Here is a 12981-nt window from a genome sequence, read left to right as displayed (position 1 = left end):
TATGTGGAACATCTTATTTCTTCATGTTAAAATCCTCTCCATATTAGAATTTTTCCTGTCCTTAATCTCATGAAATGCTTTTATAGCATCTCAAAGTTAAAACAACTACATACTGGAAATAACTAATAAACCAAAATAATTTCAAGTAGAGAAAACAAAACTTGGCTAAAGTAACATTACAGTATAATGTAGGAACAGTATACACAATCAACTGCCTCCAAAACGAAAGTGTAACAAAGGTAATTTTAAATCATACAGGAATGACAAGTTGAGTCAAATTAACAGATCCCCCCCACTATGGGGCAGTGTGTAAAAGGGAGACAGTCGGACAAGGTTGGCCAAAAGTCGATCGTGGGTTTAATTTCGGTTGATCATGACGAATTTTAAAAATACAATCATCCCTCGATTTGTGCAATGAAATTTTTGAGATGGTAGATCGCATCACAAATTAAGTTGGCCACTCCTGGTGTTAATAGATTATTCTCCATTTAAAAAAGAGAGGGAGAGATCCAAAATGCATTTTTAATATAAGCTGTCTTTTTATGTGAAGAAAAGATAATGAAAATGAGATAAATACATAAAAATGAAGTTATCTGGAACCAGACATTACCAAATATAATAAATTGAACCTATAATGTCAATGTAAAGTATACAACAGTTTACTAACATAGGGTCAAAATGCTGGTAGCTTTTGTAATAATCGATGATACAGAAAGTCCAGTAATCTGGCTATCCAGAAAAAAATCCATCCAGGCACTTGAGCAGACCAACTAGCATATTGCATATTTCAGCAATATCTGCAACCCAATATGTTTTATAAATACTGATGTCCTAAACATTTACCAAAAAATATTGTTTTATGACTTGTAACTCACATTTTAATTTATCATATAATGTTTTAATTATTTACATCATAATTTAATTCTGTTTGTTGAACTTCATATAGAATTCTGTGTGACTCATTACTAATGCATTTATAATCCAAATTTGCATTGCAGTCCATAGGTTGGAAAATGCTGTCCTAAATAGAGGCTGAATTAAGTATATCTGTGCCAGGAAAAGTTCCTGGGAATAAACTCAAGATGGGTGTCATTTGTATTAGAGGTTATATACCATCTGGCAGTGTAGGATAACTGGGATTTGCTTTCAAGCACAACATAGGATCTCTTGTGTATACTGCTTTAGGATAAATTTACACAAGTGACCCTGTTTGTTACTAAATACTTTTCTGCAGTTATAAAAAAATAAATGGAATAACTGCTTTCCTTGTTGGTGTAAACATTAATCATCTTTTATTTACCCACAACACTAAAAATAATAATTTTTGTATATGCACAACATGTTTTGAAATACATACTCAGCTTCCTAAATGTTACATTATTTGAGTGACATAGGTATTCTCAAAAATTTTATGTTGAAGATGAGAGATGCTTCTCTCCCTCCACCCCTTTTCTTTAGGATTATCACATTATATGACCGTCATCCTGAAGTCTGCTGGAAATAATCCTTTTCTCATCTATAAAATAAAAGAAAAAAAGTGTTTCTTCTGTATTCAAGCCCAAATATGCTGATCAAGCAACATGAATTTAGAAAGTATTTTCCACAGTTTGCATTACTTTTAAACAGTTATTACAGCTTCTACTGTATTCCTGTGCAAATAAGTGATACTACCTGTTTGAAAAATTCCATGAATTCTAAACCATCATAGATGTGAGAAATCTCTACACTTTTTTTTTTTTTAGGTGAGACTACTCAAGTGATTCTGTGGCAATGGAGAATTTCACTCACAAACTGACCTAGATAGACAATTTGGGATATATTGACTTGCATGCTGAGTACTGCATATTCCCTGACAAATGAAAAATGAGTGTGTAAAGGTATTTGCTCATCACTGAGTAATGAAGAAAAGAAAATGCATGTTGATAATAAATGGGTGCAATTTTTCTAAAAATTGCCGGAGGCAAATAATTTGTCTCAAATTATAAGTTCCATATTAAGCATTCCACATTAAATGCTTCATCAGAAAAAGTTTTCAGCGCAGTGAAAACTGCTTGGTGTAAAGAGAGAAACAGTCTTTTATTAGAAAATTTAGAAGCCGAACTTGTGGTGAAAGAAAACTATCATGTCCTGTTCAGAATTTAAAAACTTTAAAATCTTTGGAAGAAGAAGAAATTTTAAAACTAGTGAAATCTAAAGAAAAATATATAAAGTAAAAGTAGCCTTCCTCACTATTTTTAAAATAACTTTTAAATAAAATTATAGTTCATATAGGACATACATAATCGTATAACAAATAAATACTATGATTGATTGATAAAAAAAAAAAATGTATTTTAATTGTAATTTTATATTTTTATTTTACTTGTTGAAGGAAAGAATGCTATACTACACATTGTTTCAAGTTGTCCTGCTTACCAATTCCTCATTCACCTAACAAAGGAATTACTGTAGCATTGTTATACCCCTGCTAGAAATAGCCTCAGATGTGTGTTACAGCAGTAAAACCACAACTCACAAAAATTACCTGGAGCAGTTTCCCCAAATCTTGTTATTTCAAGGCTAGCTACATTTATTAGCTTTATCTGCTATGGTTACATTGTGTAAAAAAGAAAAAAATGCATTATACATTAGGTCTAATACTCCAGCTGTGGGACTGGTAATACTGTTTCTTGGATTTAAATGTTAATATTTATATCCTATATAGGCACCACTGCCAGAAGAGTTAACTTTATTGACAGCTAACTGTGTACAGACTTGAAATGTGCATGCCAGCATAAGCCATCCCATGATGGCCTATGCTGCTAGCCCTGCAAATTTGAAAATATTTGTATCACTTTTATTTTGTTACATAAAATTATACAAAAATGCAAACAGAAAAAACAATCTTCAGTTCTAGAGTATACTAGAAATATTTAAGTGCCCTTTGCTCTTTAACAAACATCATATATATATATAATACAAAGTTCAAGGGACCTACATTTTCACATTTTGTAATAATGAGGTTTGTAGTAACAAAGCCCCCAAAAATTTCAAAAAAATTTTTTTTCATACTATATATCCAATAATAATATCAAAAATAAATTTTAAAAAAGTCTTGTCTAACAATGCAGTAATAGGAATAACATTTTTTAAAGATTTTATTTGAAAGATAAACTAAGAGAAAAACAATTAACGGAAAGGAAAATAATTAAAAATATCCTTGGCCACATATTTTTGAAGACTAGACCACACAGAAAACAACTAGTCTATAGCCTTTTCTTTTTCAAGTAATCCAGACTTGCCACAGACATTTCACAAAACCAAGTTATTCTTGTTTTGGAGCTAGCCACTGCTGCATTTGAAGTCTCTAATTCCATATGGCTGAGCTGGATAATTTGCCTTTTCTTGCAAATTCAGACCTGATATTGGCAAATTAGATGCACACGTTTGTTCCTACCACTCAGTTTTGATTCAAGCTCTAGTATTGCATCACTAATTTGTTGCCTGTTTTTTTTTTTATGGTTGCTCTGGTGTCACGCATTATTGTAGGTAAAGTGATGTATTCCTTTGCAATGTCTGTTTTATTTTGATCCATCCCATCAGCCTCTATAATTTTCAGTTTAATTTCCATGCTTAATTCTGTCTGTTTACGTTTTGTGGCCATTACACTGCTAGATGAATTTAATATAAACAAACTTGAAATTAATTTAAAGACAAGTTCAAAGACATCAGCTCAGATAAAATGATGTTATACTGTACTTTTGAACTGGTGTAAAAATTGCAACTGACCTTAATCCCATGGAAAGTGAGTGATTGTAAACAGCTTAGAAAAACTGTTTTTATTCTTTTGTTAATTTAACGGTTCATTCTTCACAATGAGTGCATTTAAGTTGTAGCTACCATAAACTGCTTTTGTTTACACAAAAGTAAATTCTAACAAGTGGGTGGCCTCGGGAATAGGGGCAATAATTGCACAAATCTTAACTGAGTGGTCAAGAGCAAGAATGCATAGCACGCATTCCTTGAGTAGACCAGGTTCAAGCCTGTGATTACTAAATACATGAAATATTTGTATTGACGATTTATTCTAAACTCTACTGACTTGGTTGTCGTGCCGGAGTATAAACAGAAAATTTAAAACAAACTTTGTAATACATATTAACCAAATTTTGTAATAAATGAATAGATTTACATAGAAAAGCCTATCCCTTCGCAGGGGAGTGGTAAATGCTTAATATAAATGAATACTTTGTATAAACAGAGTTTTTATTAACGAGATCAGTAGTACATATGATGTACTAAAATATGAAGGTAGTAGGGCATATGATGCAAGAAAGCAAGCTTATATAGCATCAGGCAAAAAATAAAAAAAAACACCCCATTTCACTCATCCATTCTCTCCAAATGTTTGTCTAGTTCTGCCTTTAACTTATTTAAGTTGCTGACCTCCACCACTAAGACAGATGGAAGTTTGTTCGAACTATCAACCACCCGCTGGCTAAAGACTAATTTCTGCAGATGTATTCTACAATTGCGTTTCCTCGATTTGAAGTAATCTGAGCAAGAAGAAGAATCCCATTAGCATTGAGTTTGCTCAATCCATTCAAGGCCTTACACCTCAATTAGATAATCTTGCAAGTGTCTAGTCTCCAGAAGTTGCAATTTGCAGAACTTAAGCCTTTTTTTGGTAACACCAGCCCTTTGTTCCCCTCACTAATCTTGTTGCCCTTCTCTGTACTTGTTCCAGCAGCTCTACATCTTTCCTCAAGATGTGGTCTGACCATTGCCTTATACAATGGGACAATCACCTCCTTATCCCTGCTAGCAAAATTTCTGTATATCATTGAGAAGACACCATGAGCTACACTTGCAGCCTGTCTGCACTGTTCAGAAAACTCATAATCTGACTGCACAATTACACACAGGTCTCTTTCATTCTCCACTACCCGAGTGTAGTACCACCCATTTGATATGTTACTCTGGGGTTACTGCTACCCATATGCAGTACTTTACATTTGTCAATGTTAAAAAATCTCAGCCCCATCTGCTCAACTTTTCTAGATCCTGTTGCAGTAGTGGTCTATCATTACTTTCATTAACCACCCTGCCAACTTTTGTATTGTCTGCAAACTTAGACATTTACCCTGATACTTCCATCAATATCATTGATAAATATCAAATACAACAATGGGTCCAACACCAAACCCTGAGTGACTCCACTAATAACATTAGCATTTTAACATAGGCATAGGATGCAAGAAAGCAAGCTTTTGCAGAATCAGCCAAAAAATTAAAAAAACCACTCCCATTTCACCCCTCCCTCCCTCCATTTGTTTCAAATACCTGTCCAGCTCAGCCTTAAATTTATTTAGGCTATCAACTTCCACAACAAAGGATGGAAGTCTGTTCCACCAACCAACTACCTGTTGGCTAAAGGCAAACTCCTGCACATCTATCCTACATCTGTCTTTCCTCGATTTTAATTTATGCCCTCTCAGGAAGAGGAAGAATCCCATCAACATTGAGCATGGTCAAACCATTCAAGGCTTTATACACCTAGTCTCCAGAGACTGTAATTTGCAAAATTTAAGCCTTTCTTCGTAAGAGCACCCCTTTGTTCCATTCACTAATCTTGTTGCCCTTCTCTGTACTCGTTCCAGCAGCTCTACATCCTTCTTGAAATGAGGCCTCCAGACCTGTATACTCAAGGTGTGGCCTGACCATTGCATTATACAAGGGGATAATCACCTCCTTATCCTTGCTAGAAAAATTATTGTATATCATTGACAAGACACTACAAGCTACTTTTGCAGACCGTCTGCACTGCTCAGAAAACTTCATATCTGCCTGCAAAATTACTCTCAGGTCCTTTTTGTTCTCTACCACTGTCAGTGTAGTACCACAGAGTTGATACGTCACTCTGGGGTTACTGCTTCCCATATGTAGTATTTTACATTAGTCAATGTTAATCTTCATTTGCCACCTCTCAGCCCATCTGCTCAACCTTTCTAGATCCTGTTGCAGCAGCGTACTGTCATTAGTGTCCTTAAGAACCCTGCAAACTTGGACATTAAGCTTGATATACCATCATCAATATCATTTATAAAAACAAAACAACAATGGACCCAACACGGAACCCTGAGGGACTCCACTAATAACATTAGTCCATGATGAGCAGTGTCCATTGATTACCACTCAACCATCCCTTTATCCATAGCAGCAATTTGCCTCCAATGCCACACTGCTCCAATTTGTTCAGCATCTTCCATGTGCAACAGTATCAGAAGCCATTCTAAGATCGAAACATATGATATCAAAGTTAATCCCTGCATCCAGTTCCTTTGTGACCACATCATCGTATCCAATCAAATTGGTCAGGCAAGACTTTCCCTTAACCATGCTGTGTCTGAGCTATAACTGAAGTCTTGTCTAGATGATCCTCCAGTGCCTCCATTAATTTTCCTGGAACAGAAGCTAAACTAACAAGTCTGTAATTACTTGTGTCGCCCTTTGATCCTCCTTTGTGAATTGGGGTCACATTTGCACATCTCCAGTCCATGGGTACTTCCCCTGAGTCCAAAGCAGCTCTCATAATTATGGCTAAGGGTTTGCTTTTTTATGTTTATCTTCAAAAATTTCTCCTCCACTTTCCTCTCAGTTATTAGAAAATAATCTAGCTCACTGTCAGAATTTAACTCACCTCTGGCTGCGACCAAACCGTTTGTTGTTTGGTTTTTTTTTTTTTTAAGGAGCATTAGCAACTAAGGCCATATTGCTCCGAGGGGATATGCAGTGGTCATTCCCTGACCTTTCCGCACCCTCCGTATTTGGTGGTCACGGGCTCGAACTCCAGTCTAATCAAGAAGCGTGTGCCATGTACTGCTGCACCTGGCTACGGAAGCACCCACCTCTGGCATTCCCTTCCCTGAATAACTCCTCATGGGTGAATGTAGATGCAAAATACTCATGTAGTTTGTTAACTACCTGAGCAGGATCATCAACCATTGAACCATCAAAATCAAGTGGAGCAATATGATTCATCTTCTTCCTTCCTTCTAGTGTTTACATAAATAAACAAGTCTACTTTTTTTCTTTGCATTGTTTGCCAAAGATTTCTCGTAATCTACCTTTGCCTGCCTAACCTCCTTTGTTACTTAGTCATAGGCTTCCGTTTGGACACCTCCGTAGGCAGGTGGCCAGGAGCAGCAGTGCATAGCACGTGCTTCTTGATCAGGCTGGGGTTCGAGCCGATGACCACCAAATACGGAGAATGCGGAAAGGTCAGGAAATGACCACCGCATATCCCCGGAGCAATATGGCCTTAGTTGCTAATGCTCCTAAAAACCAAATAACAACAACAGCTTCCGTTTCACCTGTTAATTTATATGTATCCCATGCAATTTTCTTCTCTGCCACGTCTCAGTTTATCTGACAAAGTATATTAACACACAGTTTATTAAGCATAAATTTATTATTCAAGAATTAAAATAAGTAATAAGTAAAAATAATTTCATAATAAAGTTTTTATTGCATTCTCATCGAACATACTATGCCGACTTATTGTTTGTGGCTGTTGCTGATTGACGTTTCCAAAACAGCCACAAATCGACATATTTTCTGGTTCGAAGCGGGTCAGCGGTGGGCCACAATTTTAAGAAACAGTGAAGAAACTATTTTTGTCATCAACTAAGCTCTGCTTGGGCTGACGATCAGATTCATTTGTGAAAATCCTTATTTGCATCGTACTCAGAGCGTTCATCAAATGCTCTTCAATTTCCCCAAAAACTGTCGGCACGCCGTAGCCAGGTGGGCAGGAGCTGCACTGCGTAGCACAGGCTTCTTGATTAGACTAGGGTTCGAGCCTGTGACCACCAAATACGGAGGATGTGGAAAGGTCAGGGAATGACCACCGCATATCCCTGGAGCAATATGGCCTTAGTTGCTAATGCTCCTAAAAACCAAAAACTGTCTTTTCGATTAGTTATTCCCAAAATGGGCCAGTTGTATCTCTTTCATTTAACTTAAGCCCAATTGACAATTTTCTAAATTCATTCTCACCAAATGCCAACGTTTCATGTTTAGAAGGTTTAATACCTTCGTTGTCCTCATTTTCCTTCTCTCGTCATCGATATTGTCACTAGTTCTTAAATTTGAATTTTTCTTTTTTCTTTTTGAAAATTTCAGTGTCGTTCGGATATTCAGCTACTGTGGCCATGTAAACAGAAATAAAAATTTATGGAAAAATGTGGATAACACACTTCCTCGAAACAATTTGTCGAGATGAAAGAAAATCACTCCCTCCTAATTCTCGAACGGGGCGCTTACAGTTGATTCCCAGCAGTGTCCAACCTACGGCCTGCGCAGAAAGTGAATTAAAACAGCATTTTAAATTTTGCTAATTATCATAAAATTCTCATTAAGTGAGCATTTGATGGCAAAAGTAAGGTATTTTTTAGAAAAACAAAAAAAAAGTCATTTTTATAATTTTATATAATATTGGGGTAAACACACCATAGACACCTCTTAAACAAAAAACTACGTTAGTAGTGTGAAGGGCATCATTTTATCTGTATCTCATATTGTGCTCTTCCTCCACAACGAGTTGCCATGTATTTCACTACTTCGAATAAGTAACGCTTCACTAAAAGAGAAAACTACTGTTACTTATTCTCAGTGGGCACCACCACCCAGACAGCACTGTTTGAAGGCTTGTTGGCCTTTCATCTGTGGTTGGGCAGGTACCCTGGTATTGAAGACAATACCAAGTAACAATAGTCCTCTCTTTTTCTGAAGTGTTACTTATTCGACGTAATGCAATACATGGCAACTCGTGAAGAAGAGCACAATATGAGATACAGATAAAATGATGTCTTTCACACTACTAATATAGTTTTTTGTTTCAAAGTTGTCTATGGTGTGTTTACACCAAATTATATAGATTATTATACTCTTAAAGATATGATGCCTTGTTGCATTTAATTTTTACTTTTATAATTTTAATAAAATCTAAAAAATAAATTAGTGACATAGATTTGTTACACATAAAAGTATTGGGAATTTGCATTTTTTATATATAGCCTGAAAATTAAAAACGGTAGCAAAAACAGAAACTTCCTTTTACTTGTAACAAGATATGGAAAAAAATTTAACACACTAATTTTTCTCGAATCACTCAGTGCGGGCCCTGAAAGAATTCTAACTTTGAATATGCCCCTTGTACAAGAAATGGACACGACTGCAGTAGAAGGTGAACCAGTGCTCATTCGGAATACCCCTTGATCTGCTCACTGTTGACCAGCGCAGTCTCCGTATGTGGGACAGGTGGTTGGATAGGTTTTACTAAGTTGCCAGGTACCACTAAGTTGTAGAATGGTATACCCTTTAGCTCTCTCAATTCTTGCTTATCAGCAGTACTAATTTCCTAAATTGCCTGAAGGTCAAAAGTGCAAACAGTGTGTATGCAGTTAAGTCTCTTCTAAGCCATTCTATGAAAATTTTCTTCACTCAACTGAAACTATTTTAAATGTAATTTCCAAGGGGATTAAAAAAAAAAAAAAAAAAAACGCTCTAAAAGGAGGTCCTACTGAGTAATTTAGAACTCTGAAAATGGTTATAAAGTTTTATATAGTAGATATCGTAACAATAGACAGTCAGATGCAAATTTAGTTAAATAGCTTTAAGCTTATTTGAAAAGTAGCTAAACATGTGAAAAAATTTACAGAATATTACAAATTTTGATACAGCATCCAAATGTCACTGTTAATAAAGGTGCCGGCCGTCAGCATTAACTTAATCCATTCAAAGCCCTAACTACCTCCATCATGTTGCCTCATGGGTACTTCGTTTTGAAACACTTCAGTCTGAAAAACTAGTCTCTCAGTAAGTGTACCATTTTGTTCCCCTTACTAATATTGCACAGTGTATAGTGCTGCTTGTCAAGTGGCACTGTGGGGATAGGATCCCCCTTCCAACTTTGCATTTGTATACTCTGTGTTACAGTACAAACTGTGTAAAGGCCAGAGATGTTTTATAATCCCATTGCACAACAGGGCTTCTCAGCACCCATTGTAACAAATCCACATCCAAAACTGAAATGTCCACATTTATATACAGTACTCAGGATGTGACCTAACCACTGCTTTACACAATAGAGTGGTCTTCTCCTTATCCCTGCAGGCAAAATTCCTATATAATATTAACAAAACCCCACAAGGTCCCCCAGTACGTGGTTTTATCAATAATTATTTGTACCCCCAGGTCTTTTTCATTCTCCACCACATTGATGTGGTACCACACAGTTTGTTATTCTAAGATTACTGCTAATCATATGGAGTACCTTGCATTTGACACATCTCAGACCCTCTGCCTAATTTTTTCTAAATCTTGTTGCAGCAGCATGATTACTGTCATTAATCACCTTACCAACCTTTGTATCATCTGAAAACTTAGACATGAAGCCTGATATCTGTCAACTTTAATAAATATTTAAAACAATAGGCCCAAGAGAGAAGAGCAGTGACCACTGATACACTCCCTGTCTTGTCCCACTCAACCATCCCTTTATCTGTAGCTGTAACTTTTCCCCAATGCCACACACACACACACTACAGCTGTCTTTTGTATGAAACAGTATCAAAAGCTTTTCCTTAATTTTTCCAAAATCTAAGTGTCAAAATGTTTTTTGCATCCAGTTACTTTGTTCCTGTGCCATATCCAATCAGATTGGTCAGATAAGCTCTCTCCTTGAGTGCATGCTACGATTGCTATGGGCCTGTCAAGACAGTCCTGCATCACTTCTTTAACCAGTAACTCGATTATTTTTCCTAAAAAATCAAGTTTATAGGTATGTAATTGAAAAACTTGATTTCCCTTTGTGAATTGGGGAGACATTTAGCACATCTCCAATCCATTGGAAATTCTCCCAAATCCAAGGATGCTCCCATAATTATGGCTAAATGTCTGCTTACCTCTTTTGTTGCCTCTCAATATAACTGGATAGATTCCATTCATCCCAGGTGCATGAAAGGAATGAATTCATTCATGCTGTAGTATAAAGAATTTTTTTATAGATATATTTACTTTTAGCCTTTCACAATTTCTCTTCCACTTTCAGTTATCACAAAATCATTTGGCTCCCTGTTACAATTTGATATACTTCTGGCATCCCCATCCCTAAAAATTCCTCACATGCAGGGCTGTCTTTGTGTTCACATGCCATAGATACTCTTCATTCCGGATCCTTGCTACATTACATCAAACACATTAAAATGCAATTGTGCTAAATATTTTTTTCATTTTGAAGTTACTTCCACAACTCTTATTCTAGCAGTAACTAAAAATACAAACTAAATGATTTTACTAACAGAAAAAGCCTAAAAAAAAATTTCTTAGAAATCTGTGTTTAAAAATCAGTTCGAATAAAATCAGACATTATTATTTATTTATTTATTATATTTTTTTTCATGGTACCAAGGCATAGTGAAAGAGGGAAAAGAGCTCACGTATACATACAAAATATCTCTTCTGTCAGTAAAAGGATTGTCAGTAGTTATGCCATTCATATCTTGTGAGCCAGTGTTCTTTCCTTTCATTCTAGTGTTAACATAAGCAAAGAATATTGCTATTTTATTTGCATTCTTAGACAAAGACTTCATCCACATTAGCTTGCTTTAGGCAAGCTAATGCAAATTGAGACTGTACTTATTTTGGTTTTCTAAGTCACCTGATTATTTATAATTATCCTATTGCACTTTCTTTATCTAGTCTCATCACTTTATTTGATATCTGTTTACACCTAAAATTTGAACAAATCTATCAGCTGCTATATAAAAAGCCTATTAGCTTCTGTTACTTTCCTTAACACTTCCCATTTAGAATTTGCAGTTGGTGACATCATCAGTCAGTCCTACTGGGAAATAAAATAACTTTAAGACCATTGAAAGCAAAATCCCTTCCCTTTATCCTTGACAGTAGTTATATATAGGCACCTCCGTAGCCAGGAGCAGCAGTGCGTAGCACACGCTTCTTGATTAGACCGCGGTTCGAGCCCGTGACTACCAAATACGGAGGATGTGGAAAGGTCAGGAAATGACCACTGCATATCCCCGGAGCAATATGGCCTTAGTTGCTAATGCTCCTAAAAACCAAATAACAACAACAGTAGTTATATAGGGTGTATCCTTGTTTATGAGTTACAGCCATTTTTGTGTTCCAGCATATATCTGCTTACATTTAGGGGGAATGCTCAAAATGATCATTATGCAAATGAATACCAGCCTACAAAAGCCTCATCATAGCCCCTCACCCAAACAGAAGTTCCAGGTATCTGTCAGATTTGCTGTTCTGGTACTGATGGGTCTATCACCATCTGAAACTCATTTTCTAAACGAACCAGTTTCTGCAAGGCATTCATGTATTCTCTGAAAGGTCTCATTTGGCACAGGACAATCAGGAAAGTTTTCCGTATACAAACGTGTTGCATCTAGCAAGTCCACACATGGCTGCCATTTCCCAATTTAAATAAGCCTCCGTTATCAGAGCAAATTAACAGAATCAGATTGTTAATAACAAGCTCCAAATATAGTGCCCTTGTCAGTAGAAATATAACTGAAATCACTCAAAGAACAATACAGTATCTTGTGATACATAACTATCAGGAAGGCCCTCTATGAGATTTGTTTGCAAACAGTTGAATGGAGCCAGCTATGCTAACTCCATTTGTGGAAAGATCTGCTGGAACAAAAGTGACTGTAACTTGGAAGCAAGGTGAAATCAAACCTATGTTCACATGATTTTTTTATTTATTTTTTTAATTATTACGTTTAGGTCCTAAATCCATTCCTGAAGTGGGTCCCACATGTTATGATACACCCTATTATGGCCTGGATAGGAGGGATTTATTTGGGGAGCCATGGCTTTTCAACATTCCTTTTGGAGTCAATGCACTTTACCATTGATAAATGGTAAAAGTGCATTGACTTCACAGTATTCTAGTTGTGAAGA

General features: G+C 36.1%; 1 protein-coding gene across 1 annotated transcript in view; it reads right to left on the bottom strand.

The window, feature by feature from the left end:
* Positions 1–1444: 1444 nt before the first annotated feature.
* Positions 1445–12981, bottom strand: part of LOC150087352 (uncharacterized) — an 88501-nt gene continuing 76964 nt past the window's right edge. The window contains exon 5 of the mRNA XM_090372016.1: positions 1445–1516. Within this exon, the coding sequence (XP_090228142.1) occupies positions 1469–1516 (48 nt within the window). The 3' untranslated portion in view covers positions 1445–1468. The remainder of the gene's footprint in view (positions 1517–12981) is intronic.

This window comes from Mastigoproctus giganteus, chromosome 4 (assembly GCF_048544385.1).
Source record: "Mastigoproctus giganteus isolate SK-2022 chromosome 4, ASM4854438v1, whole genome shotgun sequence".
NCBI lineage: Eukaryota > Metazoa > Arthropoda > Arachnida > Uropygi > Thelyphonidae > Mastigoproctus > Mastigoproctus giganteus.
This window is presented reverse-complemented; position numbering and strand designations above follow the sequence as displayed.